The sequence below is a fragment of the Zingiber officinale genome, chromosome 6A, assembly GCF_018446385.1.
Source record: "Zingiber officinale cultivar Zhangliang chromosome 6A, Zo_v1.1, whole genome shotgun sequence".
Taxonomy (NCBI): Eukaryota; Viridiplantae; Streptophyta; class Magnoliopsida; order Zingiberales; family Zingiberaceae; genus Zingiber; species Zingiber officinale.
Window position 1 is genome coordinate 115,510,234 of NC_055997.1, and position 21,072 is coordinate 115,531,305.

General features: G+C 41.1%; 3 protein-coding genes across 3 annotated transcripts; 2 read left to right on the top strand and 1 right to left on the bottom strand.

The window, feature by feature from the left end:
• The first annotated feature begins 7,689 nt into the window (after window positions 1–7,689).
• LOC121995194 (fasciclin-like arabinogalactan protein 3) lies at window positions 7,690–8,535 on the top strand. Its single transcript, XM_042549000.1, has one exon. The coding sequence runs from the start codon at window positions 7,690–7,692 to the stop codon at window positions 8,533–8,535; it is 846 nt and encodes a 281-aa protein (XP_042404934.1).
• A 3,124-nt stretch (window positions 8,536–11,659) lies between these two features.
• LOC121995195 (uncharacterized protein YMR317W-like) lies at window positions 11,660–13,462 on the bottom strand. The gene has a single exon (XM_042549001.1). The coding sequence runs from the start codon at window positions 13,460–13,462 to the stop codon at window positions 11,660–11,662; it is 1,803 nt and encodes a 600-aa protein (XP_042404935.1).
• A 4,264-nt stretch (window positions 13,463–17,726) lies between these two features.
• Window positions 17,727–18,826, top strand: LOC121997586 (probable xyloglucan endotransglucosylase/hydrolase protein 23). The gene is made up of 3 exons (XM_042552081.1): window positions 17,727–18,008; window positions 18,104–18,315; window positions 18,445–18,826. Exons 1-3 carry the CDS (start codon window positions 17,727–17,729, stop codon window positions 18,824–18,826), a joined length of 876 nt encoding a protein of 291 aa, XP_042408015.1.
• Window positions 18,827–21,072: the final 2,246 nt, after the last annotated feature.

The window sequence follows — 21,072 nt, forward strand, 5'->3', positions numbered from 1 at the left end:
TGAGTGGGGCCACTACCACACAAAGTGCCCAAGGAGAGGAGAGCTCAAGAAATTGGTGCACTTGAAGAAGTGGGAGAAGAAGAGAGCTTCAAGGGTAAGGGTGGTAAACCCTAATTTGAATGCTAGTTCAAATTTAAATCGTTTTAATGCTAATTATAATGAAAGTAGGAAGCATGATGACACTAAGGGTAAATATATTCCTCCTCATGCTAGATTTATCGCACCTAAGGCTAGAAAGGTATATAACAATTTAGGCAATAACTCTAAGGATTATAGATATATGCTTAGATATAGAAATGCTCATAGGGGTCAAGAAAAATCCAAGTCTATGGATTCAATGACGGAAAACCAAGTCTTGAGGTCAAGACTTGATAATTTAGAAAGAACCCTAGCAATAATGGAAAATATTCTTAGGGGTCAAAATGAGCATAACCTAGGAAAAGCTAGACAAGAGCCATCCAATGGCTATATAGGTTTGGGATACAAACCTAAAGCCAAGAAGGATGTGACTTCCTTTCATAGGGTTCTATATAGTTATGGGACCAACCCTAGGCTTAGAGGTCAAGTCAAAGATACTAGGGGAGGAATCCCTAAAAGTACTTTTAGCAAGACCAATGTGACGAAGACTTCTAAGAAGTCTAACAAAGTCACAAAGAAGGTTACAAGGGAAGTTATTCCTAGAAGTGACTCAGTAGAAGTGACCAAGGCTTCTAAGAAGCCTAGAAAGTGTTAGGATCGATGATCGCGGCTAGAGAGGGGGGGTGTGAATAGCCGATCCCAAATTCTCGTTTCTTTCTACAATTAGAGTTAGCGCAGCGGAAATAAAACGAATAGAAACGAAAGCGGAAAGATCAAACCTCAAACTCGTCGATGTAACGAGGTTCGGAGATAAACTCCTACTCCTCGGCGTGTCCGTAAGGTGGACGAAGCCTATCAATCCGTCGGTGGATGAGTCCCCGGAAAACCGGCTAATAAGAACTCCTTCTGGGTGGAGAAACCTCACCACAATATCTCTTGCAACAGCAAGAATGAAGTACAGAAATACAGCAAGAAATACAGACAATATGAATGTAAAACACCTTGCTTACCTTCGACTGGTTTCCGTTGACGAAGCAGCAACTTCACGGAAGAACAACAGCAGCTGACCAGCCGGGGAAGCTCACACGAAGCTTCAGAAACAAAGAGCTCAGCAAAGCTCAAATCACAGTCTCGTGAGGAAGAGAGTTTTTCCCCTCCTTCGTCTACTGTAGAGGTCTTATACCTGCACCTGCGAAGAAGACAAAGAAGACACAGAATCTAGCCGTTTTGTCGTAACGGCTAGTGCGTGGACCGATCAGGCTGAAGCCTGATCGGTCCAGATCCTCTCTGATCGGTCTTGGGGACCGATCAGGACCTGTGCTGATCGGTCCCCAGACCGATCAACACTCTTCACAGAGAACTCGCCCAAGTTCTCTGATCGTCTCCTGATCGGTCTGTGGACCGATCAGGGTGCATGTGGATCGGTCCACAGACCGCTCTCCCCTTCTGTTCGCTTTCTGATCGGTCTGCAGACCGATCAGATAATATACAGTAGCATACTGTTTGGTTACTGATCGGTCACCAGACCGATCAGATAACCCAGTGTATCACTGGATCGATCCACTGATCGATCCAGAGATCGGTTTTTGCCCAAACCAAGTCCAAACCAATACCCGGTCAACCTTGACCTGTTGGTACATCATGCTTAGCATCTGGTCACTCCCTTGACCTGCTAAGACTCCCCACCAAGTGTCCGGTCAATCCCTTTGACCCACTTGGACTTTTCTCTTCGTGTCAAGTATCCGGTCACTCTCTTGACCTACTTGACCTTCTCAACACCAGATGTCCGATCACCCTTGATCCATCTGGATTTTCCCTTGCCCAACTTCACTCACTAGGACTTTCACCTGGCTTCACTCACTAGGGTTTTTCACCTGGCTTCACTCACCAGGATTTCCAATCTGCCCGGCTTCACTCACAAGGACTTCCAAACTGCCTAGCTTCACTTACTAGGACTTTTACGTCTGTCTGGCTTCACTCACCAGGACTTTCCACATCTGGTCCAGAGAACGAGCTACCGAGCCCTCTTTGACCACAGTTCGGAGAACGAGCTACCGAGCCCTCTCCGACTTCCATCCGGTCCAGAGAACGAGCTACCGAGCCCTCTCTGACCTAGTCCGGAGAACGAGCTACCGAGCCCTCTCCGACTTCCACTTGCCAAGTTCCCATACTTGAACTTCTCCGTGTCAAGTCTCCATACTTGGACTTTTCCCGTGCCAAGCTCCCTGCTTGCACTTTTCCCGTGCCAAGCTCCCTGCTTGGACTTTTCCGAGTCAGGTCAACTCACCTCGGGTCAACCAGGTCAACCTTGACCAAGGGTTGCACCCACAACCTCCCAAGTTTCTGTTCTTGTCAAATATCAAGATACAACTTGAGTCAGGTCAATCAGGTCAACCTTGACCTAAGGTTGCACCAACAATCTCCCATCAAAATACAACTCTTCTGTTCTTGTAAAACATCAAAATACAACTCGAGTCAGGTCAACTCGAGTCGGGTCAACCAGGTCAACCTTGACCTAAGGTTGCACCAACAGAAAGGTCCTTAGGAAGGTATCTAGGGAAGTCATCCCTAGTGAGTACCTAGAGCATCCAAGGAGCACCAATAGGTTTTGGGTTCCTAGGAGCATATTCTCTAGACCCTAGATAGGTTTAGAGAGTGTCAACTCAAATTGGAAGGGTAGTTAACCTAACCTTATTAAAGTTGACACTTGAGAGTATTTTCAGGGTTATTGTTAACCTTTGAAAATGAAAAGGATGATAAGTGTTACTCTTTGAAAGAGTAAAATGTGTCAAAATTTGAGGAGTTGAATCTAATTTAATTTGACACACTTGAGAGAAGCAAAAGTAATGCCAAATTTGGAATTCGACATTTTATTATGGAATTAAGGGAAATGTAAACCTTAATCCAAATTATCACTCTTGGAGAGAGTAACATGTGCCAAATCTTAAGGAATTATCTTTGAATTAAATTGGCATAATTTGGAGAATCATAAGAAATACCAAGTTGGGATTTTGGTATCTTCTTAGTGATTTAAGAGAAATCTAGGTCCTAATGTAAAATGTTTACTCTTTGGAAGAGTAAAATGTGTCAAACATTGAGGATTTGAACTTAATTTAATGCCAAGTTGGGATTTTAGCATTTTCATGAGAAATCATGGGCAATCTAGGGTTAAATTTTGAGTTAGTTAAGTTTAAGGACACTTAGATAGGTAATCTAGGTATCTTATGTATATTAATTTGTCATGTTTTGTTTGCCCATCATATATCATGACATCATATCTATTTTTTCATTCATCTTTATTATGAAAAACATAAAAATATCATGTCATATCATACATACATCATGTAGTTATAGCATGTTTTTCTTTTAAAAATTGCTTATTTTAATGTATGCCATAAAATATCATGTATTATTTTAATTTCCTTGTAATTAAGGACAAAAGACATTTATTAAGAATGGTAAATATCCCAATAAGTGGGATTATAACAAATGACATCCTAGGTGGATGATCACAAGTTTCATAATGCCTAGATAGATATGCATGATCCCTTAGTTTAGGGCAAGACCAAATATACATCTCACAAAAAACTATAAGGTGACTTGTATGTGTTTTAATACATGTTAGATACAAGTGAGATGTTAAAATGGTGAACTAAACTCAAGATGTTGATCTAGTGCATCTTGTTGAGTTTTAGTTTCATCAAAACACATAATTATGTGTCTTCCAATCATTGGGAAAGCTAATGTACAAGTCATGTGCATTGAGCCCAAAGAACGTGGTTGGATATTGGATTTGAAAAAGATTTCAAAATACTTTTGAAAAACCTTGGTGAAGACTATCTTTTGATAGTAATCATCATTGGAAAGTTAGATACAAATTAGGAGAAAACATTGAAGTTTTCAAGAGTTTTCAAATTTGTGTCAATCTTTGAAAATAGGAAGTATTTTCATAGAAAACTATATTTCCCTGATAAAGTATACCCTAAATAATGTTTACATGAGTTTTCATGATGAAAACAAGTATGGATTGGTTAAGAAAAACCAAAGTGAAGTTTCGGTTGAGGTTTAGTTTCATTATTGAATTTTGAACCTCAAAACTTCGAGTTTTGGTTTTCCTAATTATTTAGGAACCCCAAGTCATTATTGGTGCAATGATAGAAATTTGACCATATTTTTAGGGGGAGTTACGCTTTGGAAACATAAAAATCTTTTCCAAGACCAAAAGGAGGTCAAGTGTTAAGGTAGCACATGACATTGGTATGAGAGGTGTTACCAAGAATAAGGGAGAGTCATCCAAGGCCAATAAGAAGGAATATGCTAGGGTAGCATATAATTATAGCAAGGATGAGGTGTCCAAGATTAAGAACAAGAAGAAATTAATCAAAGACAAGGTGTCTAAGGTTAAGAAGGTGAGTTTAGTAGGTCAAGTGTCACCCGAGGTGCATCGAAGTGACCTAGCCATAGTGGATGAGTCACCAAGGGAGGTGACTAAGGTTAAGATTCCTAAGGTTAGGAAGAGCCTTTGGGACCCATGGTAGATGGGTTATCAAATGTGCCAAGTGGTTAAAAGACGGACTTAAGTCTCTAACACAGTGGGTTAGCACAATTGAGTTGAGTTTCATGCATAGAAATATGAATTGGGTTCATATTACATGAAAATTAGTTTTTGATGTATAGATGCCATATAAACTAATGCTAGTGATGCATTATGGTTTAGTATGGGCAAATACATCAAGAGGAAGCCAAAACTATGACTTTAGGTCAAGGTTCAATTGAACTTTTTAGCTAGTTTTGTGTTTTGTGTCAATCTTAGGATTGGTGATAGATATATTTTTATATATATATTTCCCAAGTATATATTGATATAATAGACCTCTCCACAAAATTTGGAGATTTTTGGAGGTATTTGGAATTTCTGCCGCATTTCTGAAGTTGGATAGAAAAGGCTGATTTTTCATGAATAGTGTACCAGTCGACTGGTGCAGTTACCAGTCGACTGGTAACACTGTTCACGAGCACAGAATGTCTCTGTAAGCTCGTTTTCATGGGGGCAGTCGACTGGTACTTCTTGCAGTCGACTGATACGGTCTGAAAATATTTTTCAAGCATTAGAAAATGACCAAAAGAGTGGTGAACATGTATATAATCTTATGGGGGATTAATACATGATGTTTATGGTCATTAGAGGTCAAAGAGTCCAATAATTGGGATATTGTTGGAGCTTTTCTTTGATGTATGGTAAAGGGGGAGAAATTTAGGTTTAAGTGGGAAACTTACATACCTTTGCAAGAAATCCTAGCTCCAGGGGGAGCTTAGGTGAAGGGGGAGCGATTGCTCATTTATTAGCAAAAGGGGAGAAGTTTACCTTTGCAAGAAATCCTAGCTCAAGGGGAAGCTTAGATGATGGGGGAGCCTAGGATTAGGTTCCATGATTTATGAATGTGTAGATTACATATATTTATTTGCATATGTATTGCTATATTGTTTCCCTAACTTAAACGGGTTGCCAAACATCAAAAAGGGGGAGATTGTTGGAGCAATCTGGGTACCCTAGGTTTTGATGTTTGAGCAAAAGTTTAAGTTAGATTTATTGTTGTATTTGATATGCATTGTGAGTGTGCAGGATACAGGGACAACAAGGAAAGTCCAAGGGTGAGTCTTGGCAATGTAAGTCCAAGCATGTAGTCTTGGCAACGTAAGTCCAAGTGTGATCTTGGCAAAGGAGGAAAGTCCAAGGATGAATCTTAGCGGTGTAAGTCCAAGCATGTAGTCTTGGCAACGTAAGTCCAAGTGTGACTTGGCAATGGATGAAGTCCCGGAGGCCGACCTCTTGGCAAAGGAAGACCCGACAACAATGACAAGGCCGATGGAAGCTCCAGAAGGCAAGACGTGAAGGATGGGGAGGCATCCGAGGGACGCAAGGCTGATGGAGGAGGCTAGAAGGCTAGGTCTAGGTTGGTCGGGCGAGAACGAGTGCTGAGTGGATGTACTCGGGGTAAAATCCCAAAATTATGATTTACTGTAGCAGTATTTGTAGCGTTACTGTAGTAACACTGCAGCGTTACTGTAGCAGTTGACTGGTGGTTTCATCAGTCGACTAGTAGCGAACAGAGGGTTGGTATCGAGCCGTTGGGCTGCAACGGTCGAATTTCCACGAAAGGCAGTCGACTGCATGTTTTGGCAGTCGACTAGTAGGCGGGGTTTTCTAACCCGTGGCCTATATAACCAAGCATTGGAAGCTTGATTGAAGTTGACGAAATTAGTGGTGGTTAACCCTAATTAGAGTCTCCTAGTGCCCAAGTGATCTAGCGTTCTTGTACAAGGTTGTGGCGAGGTTTCTCCACCCACAAGGAGCTACGTGAGCTAGCCGGAAGTTCTCCGGGGAATCATCCATCGACGGATCGGGATCGTCCACCTTACGGACAGCCATGGAGTAGGAGCTTTATCTCTGAACCACGTTAAATCAACGTGTTAGGTTTGCTTTCTATTGTTAGTGTTTATCTTGTATTTTCGCTGTGCACACTAACCATTGTAGGAAGCGATGATTTGGGTGAGACGCTATTCACCCCCCCTCTAGCGGACGTCAAGGTCCCAACAGTTCCGACCTGTACGCCAGGTCTGTTTCTCGACCTGCATTTGTCTACTGTTATTCATGGCTAGTACGTCCCGACTTGTACGACAGGTCCGCTTCCTGACCTACTTTTGAGGCCTTCCTTGCCTAGCCTTTGCGTGGTTTGTGGGCTCAGCCTTCAGCTATGCCTGACTTGTGGGCTCAGTTCTTGATTGCTATCGAGGCTGATTTTTGTTCGACTTGTGATCTTCTCCCTTGACCGCCCCGTTAGCTGAGACTATGGTCGTAAACTTGACTTCTAACCCCCCGTAAGCTTTACTTTTGACCAGCCACATAAGCTTGACTTTTGACCAACCACATAAGCTTGACTTTTGACCAACCACGTAGGCTAGACTTCTAACCTCCACGTAAGCTTAACTTCTGACCATCTTATGATCTTGACTTCTAATCACATCATTTTACTGACTCCACAATCATGCACCGTATCAACCGTCATTTTTAAGTGAGTGTGTGTAAATATTTCTTAATTTATCTTAATAACTGATAAAAAAAATTATGGAATCAAATTATTCATCTCCAAAAATAATTTGATTTGAAAAAGCTCGATAGCCTTACCGCTTTCACGGCATGGTACAATGGTAAACTGTGAGAAATAAGAAAAATTAAATTAAAATTTTAAATGAAAAAAAATATTTTTAAAGTTATTTTTCAAGTATGAATTAATTATGTTGGAACTAACAAAAAAAACCATCTACTTTAATTAAAATCAATGTACCACGAGACCAAAGAAAATTTAATCCCTAAAATATATCACACAAATCCAAAATAAACCCCCTCCGACATTAAATTCTCTCCGAACACTCGTCTCTATTTGAACGATTAAAATGTTCTTTTCTAAATATAGCAAACCCTACAGCCCTAAACTGATCTCACATTTATAAATATGGCAAACCCTTGGCTACCCTCTCCTACTATAAATTACCCCTTTCTACCCCCCTGCATTGATAAATAATATTCATCAAGCCTTCAATAAATACAACATGGCAATTAGACTCCTCCTCCACCTCCTCCCCTTCCTCCTCCTCCCCCTCCTCCACTCTCCGGCCGCCGCCCATAACATCACCCGCATCCTCGAGGACTTCCCCGACTTCTCCACCTTCAACAGCTTCCTCACCGAATCCACCGTTGCCAACGAGATCAACCGCCGGCAGACCATCACCGTCCTCGTCGTCGACAACTCCGCCGCCGGCGCCCTCTCCTTCCTCGACAGTGACACTCTTAAGAGTGTCCTTTCCATCCACGTCATCCTCGACTACTACGACAAAGTCAAGATCCACTCCCTCCGCCGTCAGTCCACCTTCTTCACCACCCTCTACCAGACCACCGGCGTCGCCGAAAACAACATGGGCTTCCTCAACTTCACCCGCCTCCCCGACGGACGCCTCGCCTTCGGCCCCGGCGTCCACGGCGCGCCCCTCAGCGCCACCTACGTCAAGCAGGTTGCCACCAGGCCCTACAACATCTCGGTACTCCAGATAAGCGGCGCCGTCGTGCCGGCGGGCATCACCGAAGCACCGCTCGCGCCCTTCGGCCCCCCCATCAACGTCCAGCCGGAGATTCTCGTCCCGTCGCCGGCCCCTTTGGATGAGGACTCGGAAGCCAACTCGCCCGATGCCGACGCTCCCGGGCCCGATGCTGACGCGCCGGCGGCGGATTCGCCGGCGCCTGCTGCAGACTCGCCGGGGCTAGCTCCGGCCGGCGACTCGGATGCGCCGGCAACATCGGAAGACGACGCCAAAGACGACGACGAGAAATCTTTGGCCGGTCGGGTCGCCAGCGTCGGCGCAGGGCTCATCGTGGTGACCGCCGGCGCGCTCTTGCTATAAATATACACCTTGAATTTTTATTTTAAAATTGGTTTAATGATTGGCTTGGTGTGGCCATTGAACGACTGATTAATTTAACAAATGATTATTTTTGTCATATTTAATTGATATTGGAGGAGTCTAATTGGACAATTGATCTGGGTTTTGCCCATCAATGAATTTTCTCGGGCTTTTTGAAAAATTATGAGCACAATACGTACATTTCTATCATTGATATTTTGAAATATATTTTATTTAAATGTTTATATTTAAGATTAACAGCATTACTTAGGATCGACTTGACATAAAATTTTAAATGACAATTGATATTTCAACTTTTAAAGAAATACAAGAAGTTTAATATAAACAGTATTATAAGAAACATCTGAAATGGATATAATCATCATTTTAGTATAAAAGTAAAAACTTCAATGCTATAGATTATCGATTCAACTCTTTGAAGTAAAGGTTCCTTTGTGTCAAGCGATCAATATGTTTAGATTGGGATAACAGATAAAATGAGGGGGATCTCAAATACTTGGGCACGTGAAAAATCATATTGTTGAGAAGCATGGAATCATCACAAATATGTTATTTGTTGAATATGTTTTTAGATCACTTGTATTTTATAAGAAATAAAAACTCTATCATCCTCCTTTAATAGCCTCAAGTGCTTAGTTAGGCGAACTTGGTGAGGTCCTAGCTATGTTATCCTTGCTTAAATGGGGATTTAATTTGGAGTACAAAGGACTATATATGGTTTAGTTTCCCCACGGACCCCACCCAATCTAAGTCATTACTATGGTTCATGATCATTGCAGTCACCAAAAAGAACCTCATTAATAAACATCAGACCCTTTCATAATTAATTTTGATAATGTGAGTGTACGTTGTTAAGCAAAAGTAAACTTGAATTGTAATCACTGTAATGTTTAGTTCCATTTTCTCTATATTTGTGAATACTAATCGTATATCTCTTTATAAATATGCAAATGATATAGGTGTTGGTGTAATCGTTTTAAGATCAAAGTTGACCAGTTTTACTAAGTTCAGATTGACTTGAGTTTAAGTTTCAATAATTGATAATGTACGAGAGAGAAATTAAGTCAGTTAAGAGAGGGTCGGATATTTAACTTTGAAAATCCTAATTAGAGGTTAGACAAATAGAAAGTTCTAGTTGGACTAGGCAATGAAAAATCTAATTGGGAACTAGGCAATGGAAGTCTTAGCGACACTAGACACTGGAAGATCTAATAAGAAACTAAGCAATGAATGTCCTAGCAGGGCTAGACAATGAAAATTTTTAACTGGATATTAGGCAACAGAAAATCCTAACTAGAGGTCAAGGAAGGGAAAATCTTAACTGAGGTTAAGTAAGTGAGAAGTCTACCTAGTGACTAGTTTTAAATGGATATAAACAAGGGAGAGTCCAATGGGAAGTTGGTGAGGAAAAAGTTTAAGTGGGTTAAAAGTTGATCGGACACTTGACACAAGGTGAAAAAAAAAAAAATCAAAGGTTGATAGAACACTTGGTAAAAAAATCTTGACAAGTTAACGTTGACCGGATGTTGGGCAAAAGAACCCTAAATTTAGATTTCAGGTATTAAGGTTGAGCAATCGCTTAGGGTAATCGATTGGCCCAAGAAAATCGATTGAGAGTTGCTTTTACGAAGTTTGACAAGTGTGTCGAATTAATTAGATCAATCGATTCAGCATAGGTCAATCGATTGGACGATTTTCACAAGAGAACAGAAAGACCTGGAATTGATTGAGGCAATCGATTCAGACTTCACCAATCAATTGAGCTAATCAATTAGGGCATTTTTCATGAGAGAACAAAAGATGTTGGAATCGATTAGTACAATCAATTCAGCGGGTTGTAATTGATTAGGTTAATCGATTGAAGTGTTTTCACGAATAACATAAAGTTTCACAATCAATTGAAGTTAGTAATCGATTAATACGACTCACTAATCGATTAGTCAGGCAAAAAAGAACTGTTCTACAAGTCTTGAAACGGTCAAACTGAAGTAATAATCGAGTGAGCATAACGTCAATCGATTAGGCAATATTTTTCAGCTTGAAAGGAACTTTAGAAAAGAGGAGCTGGTGGACATTTGAAGACGTCGGTTCTTGAGGTTTTGACAATAAGTGTTGTTGTACTTTTCAAGCATCAAGAGAGGCTAACCAAAGTAAGAAAAGACTAAGCATAAGCAAGGTTCATTGTTGTAAAATTATTTTCAATTTCTTGTGTAATCTTGTTTGTGTTTTCTTATTTCTATTCTCGTATTTGAGCTTATACAAGGTTTCTTCGTCTCTGGAAAGGAAGTTTTCATAGTGAAGTTATGAGTGAGGAGTGAACCCTTGGATTAATACCTCAAGAAGATAGAAATCAAGTAAAATATAAGATGTTAATAATTAAAAAAATATGATTAACCAGGTTGGTTAACGTCAAGCCTGGGGTGACCGGTCCGGTCCTACGGAAATTTTCTACCGGCCATCAGGGTAAATCAGGAAGCACACGTGGCGGTCAGTCCAGAAGCCCAACATCCTTTGATTATACCCTCCCCCTACTCATTTGGAAGAAAAATTTCTACAAATATATCGTAGTTGAGGTTCGAACCACATATACCTAAGAAACAACCACGAATACCTAAGAAACAATCTAGATATCCTACTACAACATTATAACTCCGATGACAATTAAAAAAGCAACGTGAGTTATTCAACCCCTCTCTCTTTAGTTTATTCATATCTTAACAATATCTAACGTTTGCGATACTCGAATTACTTGAGATGTTGCTTGGTGATGAATATGTGAGGCCGGACCGTATCTTCGGGATTAAAAGAATAGTAAGAATTGGATAACTTGATTAATAAATACAAAATAAACACAGAGAGGATTCAAATGACATGCATGTATAAATGAAAAATGATCTTAAAGGTTGAGTAAATTCAATTATAAAAGTGCTAAATTTCAAATTCATTTCCAAAATTGAACTGGCGCGTTGTTTCATTTTAAATATATAAAAAATGAAAATAATACATCCATACATATGTTGAATTGTTGCTCATATTTGACTTTGAGGTACTTCAAAACCGCCCCAAATTGAAACCTTTCTCCTTTTCTTTCTCTTCAAACCAATCAAAGCCAAGCTTGGAGAAGGGTAGAACCCATGGCGAACCCAATCATGGTACACATTCCCACTCCGTTGCTCGGGGAACCAGAGGCATGATCCCCCACCGGACCAGGAGCCTCCGCCGACGAGGGAGTCGATGCGATGCTTGTCACCGGCACGTCCGCCACCGGCCCTTCTGCGTTAGTCCCCATCCGATCCTCATTCCTGGGAGCAGCGGCGGGGGCCTTCTTGGGCGCGCCGGCGGGGGCCGCTCCCTTGTTCGCGGGGGAAGGTGCAGTTGGACCACTCTTGGGGGCGCCTGAAGGAGCGGCGGAGATGCTGTTACTCTTTGGCGCCTCTGCGGCCGTTGGAGAAGAGGAGGTAGCGCTGCTCTTTGGAGCTTCAGCGGCCGTGGGAGGAGTGGAGATGCTGCTGCTCTTTGGAGCCTCTGAGGCAGTTGGAGAAGAAGCGGTGGTGCTACTCCGAGGAGCCTCAGAGGCTGCTGTTGGAGCATTGGAGAGGCTGTTCTTTGGTGTCTCTGCGGCCGCCGGACCAGAGGAGCTGCTACTGCTCTTTGGAGCCAAGGAGCTGCCACTGACTGGAGCTGATGCTGTTGGAGCTTGGGATGTTGCAGTGCTAGCGCTGCTCTTAGGAGCTTCTGAGGAAACAGAGGAACTGATCTCGGGAGCCTCTGAAGAAGCACCACCACTGCTCTTCGGAGCTTCTGAAGCAACAGAGGAACTGCTCTTCGGAGCTTCTGAAGAATCAGAGCTACTGCTCTTGGGGGCCTCTGAAGAAACAGAGGAGCTACTGCTCTTCGGAGCTTCTGAAGAATCAGAGCTACTGCTCTTGGGGGCCTCTGAAGAAACAGAGCCGCTGCTGCTCTTGGGAGCCTCTGAAGAAACAGAGCCACTGCTGCTCTTTGGAGCCTCTGATGAAACAGAGCCGCTGCTGCTCTTTGGAGCTTCTGATGAAACAGAGCCGCGGCTGCTCTTTGGAGCCTCCGCTGCCACCGGAGCAATGGATCCACTGCTCTTCGCTTCCTCAGATGTTGCAGGAGCAGTGGAGCTGCTGCTCTTCCGTGCCTCTGCAGAAGTGGGAGCCTCTGTGGCTGTCGAAGTTGCAGAGCTACCGCCACTCTTCGGCGCCTCTGCCGCAGTGGGAGCCGCTGCCTTTTCACCAGAGGTAGCGGTGCTGCTTCCACTTGACGCTCCCGTCGCCGGAGCGGCGGCAGAGCTACCCTTCGGTGCCTCCGCGGAGGCAACAGGTGGGGCGGAGCCGTCGGGAGTTGTCGCTGCTGGTGGAGCGTTGGTCGAAGAGGCAGCACCGCTGGCATCACCTGTCCCCATAATGGCCTTGCTCACTTCGAGGACCGATAGATTATAAGGCCTCGCCCCGACGACCTTGATCAGGCTGCAATCCTGCGGAGCCCCGGCGACGTCCACGCCGAAGACCATCTTCTGTCCGGCCAACTCGTTGTACTTCAAGTCGCCCCCCAGGGAGGGGATAATGCCAGACTTATTGAAGTTGCGGTCCAAGACGTAGGGGTCGTAGTAGTCGAGCAGGACGTGGAAGGAGACGGCTTTCCTGAGGCTGTCGCCTGAGAGAGACGAGAAGGCCGAGACGGCCTTGTTGTCGAGGACGAGGACGGTGACGGTCTGACGGCCATTGATGACGTCGACGAGCTTCAAGTCGGTCAAGTACTTGGTGAAGGTGGAGTAGTCGGTGTAGGGTTGCAGGATCTCCATGACGTCGAAGGCAACGGCGGAGGAGAGGAGGAGGAGGAAGGGGAGCCAGAGGCGGAGAAGCGGGGAGTGTCCGGCGGCCATTCTGAAATGGCCTTATTTAAATAAAATAAAATATACAATTTTCGACGCTTCGAAGCTAATGGAGATATACGCTTCCGACGAAAGGAAGAAGGGATCCAGTCGGAATATATAGGGGAGTCTCTTTTACAACCGTGGGATCGAGAGTGAAGTCAATCGTCACCATCCATATAGCGACTTTCATGGAGAGTTCCTCTCTGAAAATCATGTTCGCCCTTACAAATCGCTGTGGACAGCCGCGCACTTAGCAGTTTCTATAAATAGTTCTTCTCTAGCAATATTTTGGACAAAAGTTAGACCACATTTGAAACGTTGGAACGGCTCAATCCAATCCAAGAATTTGTATGTACCTCTTTTAAGGCATCAAATAATATTACAATCAACGCCGATGGTATTATAATATCCATAGTCAACGAATATATTTTATAAACAAAATATAACTAATGAGTATTAATATTAAATAGATATAAAGTGTGTTAATTAAAAAAAAGTGTTGATATAATAAGTATGTGACATTATTTTTTTTTGAAAATGTAACATATTAACTAACGTTCAAATTAATAAAAGGACATCCATATTAGGGATAATATATGAGTATTATAATACATAAATGATGTTACAAACTAACATAGATGGGTGTTATATTATTCACATATTAATAATATTCAATTCTTTAATGAATATATTTTATATAATATTTTTAAAAAACTAAAAAAAAATTTTAAATATAATGAATAAAAATAAATAAATAGATGGTAGTATCTACAAATAATTAAAATGAATATGAGTATGTTAATATAGAAAAAAGCTAAGTGATATACTATTTGAAGATGTGTGATAAATATAATATATTAACGTTCAGATGCCTTCACTTAAACACTTATTTTATCATTAGGATTGTAAACGAGTCGAGTTAAATTAAGTTGAGCTGAGCTTTGGGGTGTTCAATCTTGTTTGATAAGGTAACAGAGTCGAGTCAAGCCGAGCTTAAAATGAACCAAGATTTTGAAATTATTGTTCAAGCTTGACTTGGTTTATTTTTTATGAGCTTGAGCTTTTTTGAAGCTTAGTTTGTTTAAATGTTATCGAGCTCTCAATTCAAGTTTGGCTTGAGTTTGGTTCGAACTTGGCTTGAGCTTGGTTCAAGCTTAGTTTGTTTAGATATTATCAAGCTCTCGATTCAAGTTTATTTGATTGTTTGAAAACTTTAATTGTTTAATTGGTTATTGAGATTGATAATTTAAATTTATTTATTTTATTTTATTTTATTATTTATTTATCATATTAAAAAGAGTTTTATTAATGAATATGATTCATGAATATTATTCACGAACGTTGTTCACGAACGTTAACAAGCTGAATACATATGTATTCAAGCTTTTTTGTTTAGTTTAACGTGCTGTTCAAACTTTTTTATTTAATTAATCTTGTGTATATTAAACGAACATAAACAAGTACTTACTAAGTCGAACACCAAACTTGTTCATGAACACTTAATTCATTTACAGTCCTATTTACCATGTTCAAACACCAACGTTTTGAATTTCACAAATTAATATTTTAGTTTTTTTAAAATAAAGGGAATAAATGAAATTAGGAATCTCCATGTTCATTTAAGTAGATAAAATATGATGAGTTTTATTTAATTCGATATGATATTAGATCATAAATTGAATTTACTGAATTAGAGAGAAAAAACATCTATCTTTAAAATTAATTGGGCAAATTCGAACATCTAAATTATTAAAAAATATAATATTAAAGTTATGATAATTTATTTATACACTCATAATAGTTTTAAACACTGAGAGAGAGTTTGTTAGTGTTTTGATTTAATTTTTTACATCTGTTTTTTAATAAAGGAGATAGTATTTTTTGAAAAGAAAAAAAAATATGTATTTAGAAAATGAAAATAAAAAATATGTAAATCAAAGGCTCTCTAAATTTTACCAAAAAAATGAGAGGAATTTCACATCCAAAAATTAAGGGGAAAACAAAATTTTCTCTTATCCTAGAAGGGAGGGTGATATATAATATCCTTAGCAATTGATTTTTTTAATTTTTTTTAATAATTTAGGTCCAAGCTTCACCAATTAATTATGAAGGTAGACGATCTTCCCTCTAATTCGCTTATCATATACATCCAAAACTCAGGTGATTAAATAATTGAAATGGCTATGGATTTGATAGTAAAATGGAATGAAAATAAGAATAGAAATGAACTGATCTAGTTATATGCGTTTAGTTGATTCCCATGAATCTCAAAATTATTTTTAAATTATCATTTTCAAACCCACAAATCAAATACTATATTTTACTATTATTTCATTCTCTCATTCTCAAATCCATTAACCAAACAACCTCTCAACTTATGCACACTAAAAAAAAGTTTACAACCTTCCTTTTAATTCATCTATGGAATAAATCGCAGAAGATGTCGTTTGGGACTTTGGCGAAGGCAGCCCATAAAAACCCTAGCAAAGATACCGAAGACGCCGGCTGCGGATAAAGAGGAGGAGGAGGCTTCCTCTCCGGCGGTACTTCTCAGATCACGGGTCTTCGGAGGGTGAAGCGGCCGTCCTCCCACATCGCCATCGGAAGAGGCCGCGGCCAGATTTGGAAAAGCTCAAGTAAATTACAGAATTGACCTCCACGTGAGAGGAGGGTAGTTTCGTAAATTGTGGATTTTCCCGTTTAAACATAGTTATAGTTAATTTAAATTTGGAATTATTTTTTATTTTCCATTTGTTAACGATATCGACTGTTTTGGATAAAATACTTTGCAAATTAATGCAACAAATATTAATTAATTAAATATTATCAAAGATACACAATCAATCAAGCATGATTTACATTGATCATTTCAGATGATTTTTCGGTTCATGGACACATACATTTTTTGTTAATTACTTGCGATTCATCTCGGTCTCTTTTACAAACGTTCCTGGTCTGTCTCTGTGCCTAAACAAGGGCACACCCAGCTCATAATGCTTTTCTTCTTGTGTTGGTCCTGCCGCCGGTGCCCCCGCCGGCGCTCCCGCTGGTGCTGCCATCGGTGCCGCTGCCATTGTTTTCACAGTTGATGAACTCAGAATGAGGCCAGACACGAGAAAGAGGACGATCATAATAAAAGACTTAGCCATTATTGTACGTGTGAGGATATACATTACCTGAGAGATAGAGTTATATAGAGGATCCATTACAAGAAAAAGGTTGATTAGACGAAAATTTCGGTCGCTAATGTGTCTAACTTTCTATCTTTTCTATATATGGACAACAAGGTGTGTGGATGTAAATTTGTTGCAACTTGCAAGTTCAAATGTCTTGAGAAGACAAGCCACGACAGTTTTGGTAGTTAAAATATAGTAGTTCGGATCCTCTGTCCCGAATTTTTTCTGTCCCCATGTTCCACTGTCAATCGGACGGTCCAGATTATATCTCAAAGTATCATGTCATCTTTAAGATGTGTGCAGTATTCTTGTGATGTGCTATGATACCTTGAGATGTAATCTGGACCGTCCGATTGACAGTGGGACATGGGGACAGAGAAAGTTCGGGGCAGAGGATCCGAACTAAAAATGTAGGATGTTGTCATGTGAGATATTGGTAGTTCAGATCTTCTGTCCCCATTTCTCTCTGTCCCCATGTCCCACTGCCGATCGGACGGGTCAGATTATATCTCAAGGATGCCTTGCACATCACGAGGATACTGCACACATCTTAAAGATGTCATGATGTATTGAAATATAATATGATCCGTCCAATCGACAATGAAACACGGGGACAAAGAGAAATGGAGACAGAAGATCTGAACTAAGATATTGGAGTTGAAACTCCACGTATTGGCCACATTAATAATAAATATTTTTTAATTTAGTTTAATATATAAATGAATGAGTAACTAGTTGAATAACTTTTATGTATATTTGAGATTAAAATAAAATAAATTACTTTTAGTTTTTGTGTACATAAAAATTGTAAGGCATTTTTTTTAAGGCATAATTTGAAATTTTTGATATTTTGCGTTGTTGCCGGAGCTATTCGCGGCCAGCCATCTGTTGGTCCAATTGAGTCGAACCGGCGGTTCGAACCGGACCTAATTTAATCCAACCTTTCCTCCCTCCCCGCTCCACCCACGATTTCAAGTTTGAATCACCACCGCCACGGCCGCGTCCGCCACGCGCCACCATAAATACCTCCTCCTCGATCCACATATATCGTCTCCTCCCTCGCCCATTGGCTCCCTGAGCTCCTTCACGCGCTCACAATGGCGTCGTCGGCACTGATCAGAATTATCTCCTTGGCGACTTGCTCCGTGGTGCTGGTCGTCGCCGCTGCCGGCAGCGGCGGCAACTTCTACGAGGACGTCGACATCACTTGGGGCGACGGCCGCGGCCAGATCCTCCGCCACGGCCGCCTCATCACCCTCTCCCTCGATAAGTACTCCGGCTCCGGCTTCCAGTCGAAGAACTACTACCTCTTCGGCCGCATGGACATGCAGATCAGGCTCATCTCCGGCGACTCCGCCGGCACCGTCACCACCTTCTACGTACAATTACGATTCCCTTCGCCTCGTATATATAGTTCAGAATATTAATTATATTCAATTCAAATGAATCGATCCATTACCATTTCATTTTGTAGCTGTCGTCGGACACACAGAATACAGAGCAAACGAGCACACACGACGAGATCGACTTCGAGTTCCTCGGCAATGCCAGTGGATCCCCTTACACTCTCCAGACCAACATCTACACGCAGGGGATGGGCAACAGGGAGATGCAGTTCGAGCTCTGGTTCGATCCCACCAAGCACTTCCACACCTACTCCATCCTTTGGAACCCTAAACACATCATGTGAGACGACATACATATATCTACAGATTATTTCTCGCCAAGATTTGATTTTGACGGATCGAACACGAGAATGGAGGCTGAGGAGTTTGGATTTTCTCACCAAGATTTGATTTTGATGCATCGTTTCAGCTTTCTCGTGGATGGGACTCCCATAAGGGACTTCAGGAACATGGAGTCCAAGGGCGTGGCCTTTCCCGACCAAAAGCCCATGAGGGTTTACTCCACCCTGTGGGACGGCGAGGACTGGGCGACCATGGGCGGCCGAGTGAAGACCGACTGGAGCAAGGCACCGTTCGTGGCGTCGTACCGGAACTTCACCGTGGACGCGTGCGTCGTCGTCGACGATGCGGATTCGCATTCGGGCTGCAATTCGAGCAATTTCGGGTGGTGGAACCAAGAGCTGGACTCAGAGAGCTGGAGGAAGATGAGGCGGGTGCAGAGGGGGCACATGATATACAACTACTGTGACGATGCGAGCCGATTTCCTCAGGGACTCCCGCCGGAGTGTTGAGGGGGGTGGAGAGATCGATAGAGATCTTCTAATCAATTTTTTAATTTGTTCGTCGTGTGTGTTCATCTGAGGATGTGTTACACGTACATCGCATTGCATTGCTGATGATGAATGGCGACGGATGAAAATTGAGCAAAGTTCATATATATATATATATATATATAAAATTTAGAAACCCCAAAATTATTATTATTAGAGAAACTCTGGTTTCTCATGGGACGAAGGAGATGCCGAAGACAACACCGCCGACAATCACGATCGCCGGCGGCATGGTCTCATCAGTGCACGAAGTGTAACAAGGGCGTTCCGCTCATCAATCAACGATCAAGGCGCTGTGTGAGGGCCTGAAAAAGCTCCTCTGCCTTCTGTGCCGTCCCCGAACTCCCAGCACCGGCAGGCTGGTGTTCATCCTATGAGAGCTCGAACTCAAGGAGCTTCAATGCCCTCCGCTCTTAGAAATTCTTCCTCCGATCCTTTTAAAGTTTTCATGGAAATTTCTCAAATTTTTTTTTTAGTCGGGTATCCCATCCCGTTCTTACGAGCCGACTAACCTCGAGATGGATAATCCGGTATACATTCGACCCGCATCCCCGGTAGTTAATAAATATGTCATGTGTGAAAATTGAACCTAATTGTTTAGGAATGCACCATGTCTCTTACCACCAAACCAAGCCCCGGGGTTCCAGGAAACTTCTAGCTGTGTAATATAATAATATATAAATTATTTGAGTCTACTAGTGTGATTATGCACACGCTGTGTAATATAATAATATATAAATTATTTGAGTCTTTGAAAATCCGAATTGGATTTTCTAGTATGTGACACTAGAGAATTCCAACAACAAACTAATATAACGGACTTCCCTATGCAAAAAATTAATTTAATTTAATATTATACTTATCTTAGTAAAAAAACAAAGAAAAGTATATTTTTTAACATCGGCCTAAAATATTTATAGAAATTTCTTTGATCCTAGTGTTGTCAATTCTAAGATGTGGGACTAAAGATAATTATATTTTTTTTATATAAAACAACCAGAGAAAATTAATGATGAGAAAAAATCATAATAATACGTCGTAACTGAGTCTCGAACTCTAAATCAATGATTGTTTCGCTTGTGGAATTACTAATAAACCTTGGAATTATTTTTAAAGTGAATAGAAAAAAAGATAATAACGTAAATTCATTTTAAGTTTCACCAAAGTTAGTTAGTAAAGGGGGGAGATTTTCAATAAAATAATAAGATAATCAGGTATCCAAATCTGACGAGCTAACTAATCTTAGAATCAACAATCTGACCAGGGAGGTAAATCACGGTAGCTGGAGAAGTTAGTGTGCAGTGGGAAGAGGTGCACAGGGACCAGAGAATTACGCCTTGACTACCCCGCGGTTCGAATCCACGCTCTCAAGTGGCAAGCTTCTACGTACTAACCGCTCCAGATAACCCCGTGGGGCTCCATAAAAACTTCTCATGAATGAACAAATGGTGGTGTAAAGTATTGAGGGGGCAAACTAGCTAGCAAGAACTCCTAGCAAGGGCTTTGGATTTGGTCAACCGATATTTTAGCTTGACCAAGCCTTCCGTCCTACATAACATACTTGTCTAACTTGCTCTTCTAGAGTTAAATTATCTCGTCGTACGTTGAATGAAAAATAGATTAAAAGAAAAACTAGTTTCAATAGAAAGGTGAAACAGTTGGACAATGCAAAATTCAAAGTAAATAAGTTGATTGATTATATATAATTAGACAAGAGATTCTTTGTTATGCGTTCCACGTGCAAAGGAATGTAGATCTAGAGTCTAATTTGTATTAAAACTGATTGACAGGTGTGCAAACAAGAGTTTCGTGTGTCGAATGTCGTTCTCGTTGAATTGTCCAACTAGTCCAACTCATATTTTGCCTAATATAATAGGTTAGCAGTGGTTATATATATATAACTAATATTGGTCATTATTAATTGTGGTACTGAGTGGTGGTTGCATGATTAGTAGTGGTCACTAACTACTTTTACATAACTAGTAACAACCACTAATACATAGTTAGTGGCGGCCATTTACGGTGGTTATATGAATATGGTAGTGGTCATTAATTGCAGTTATATAAATTCACACACACCTGCAATTCCTCTTCTTGGTTCTCTCTTTCTTCAACTTCTAATTCTTTTGCTTCTTCCATTGATCTTTCGTGATGATGTTTAGATACTGAATTCAATCTGCCATAATTAATATGTGCTTAATTGCTAA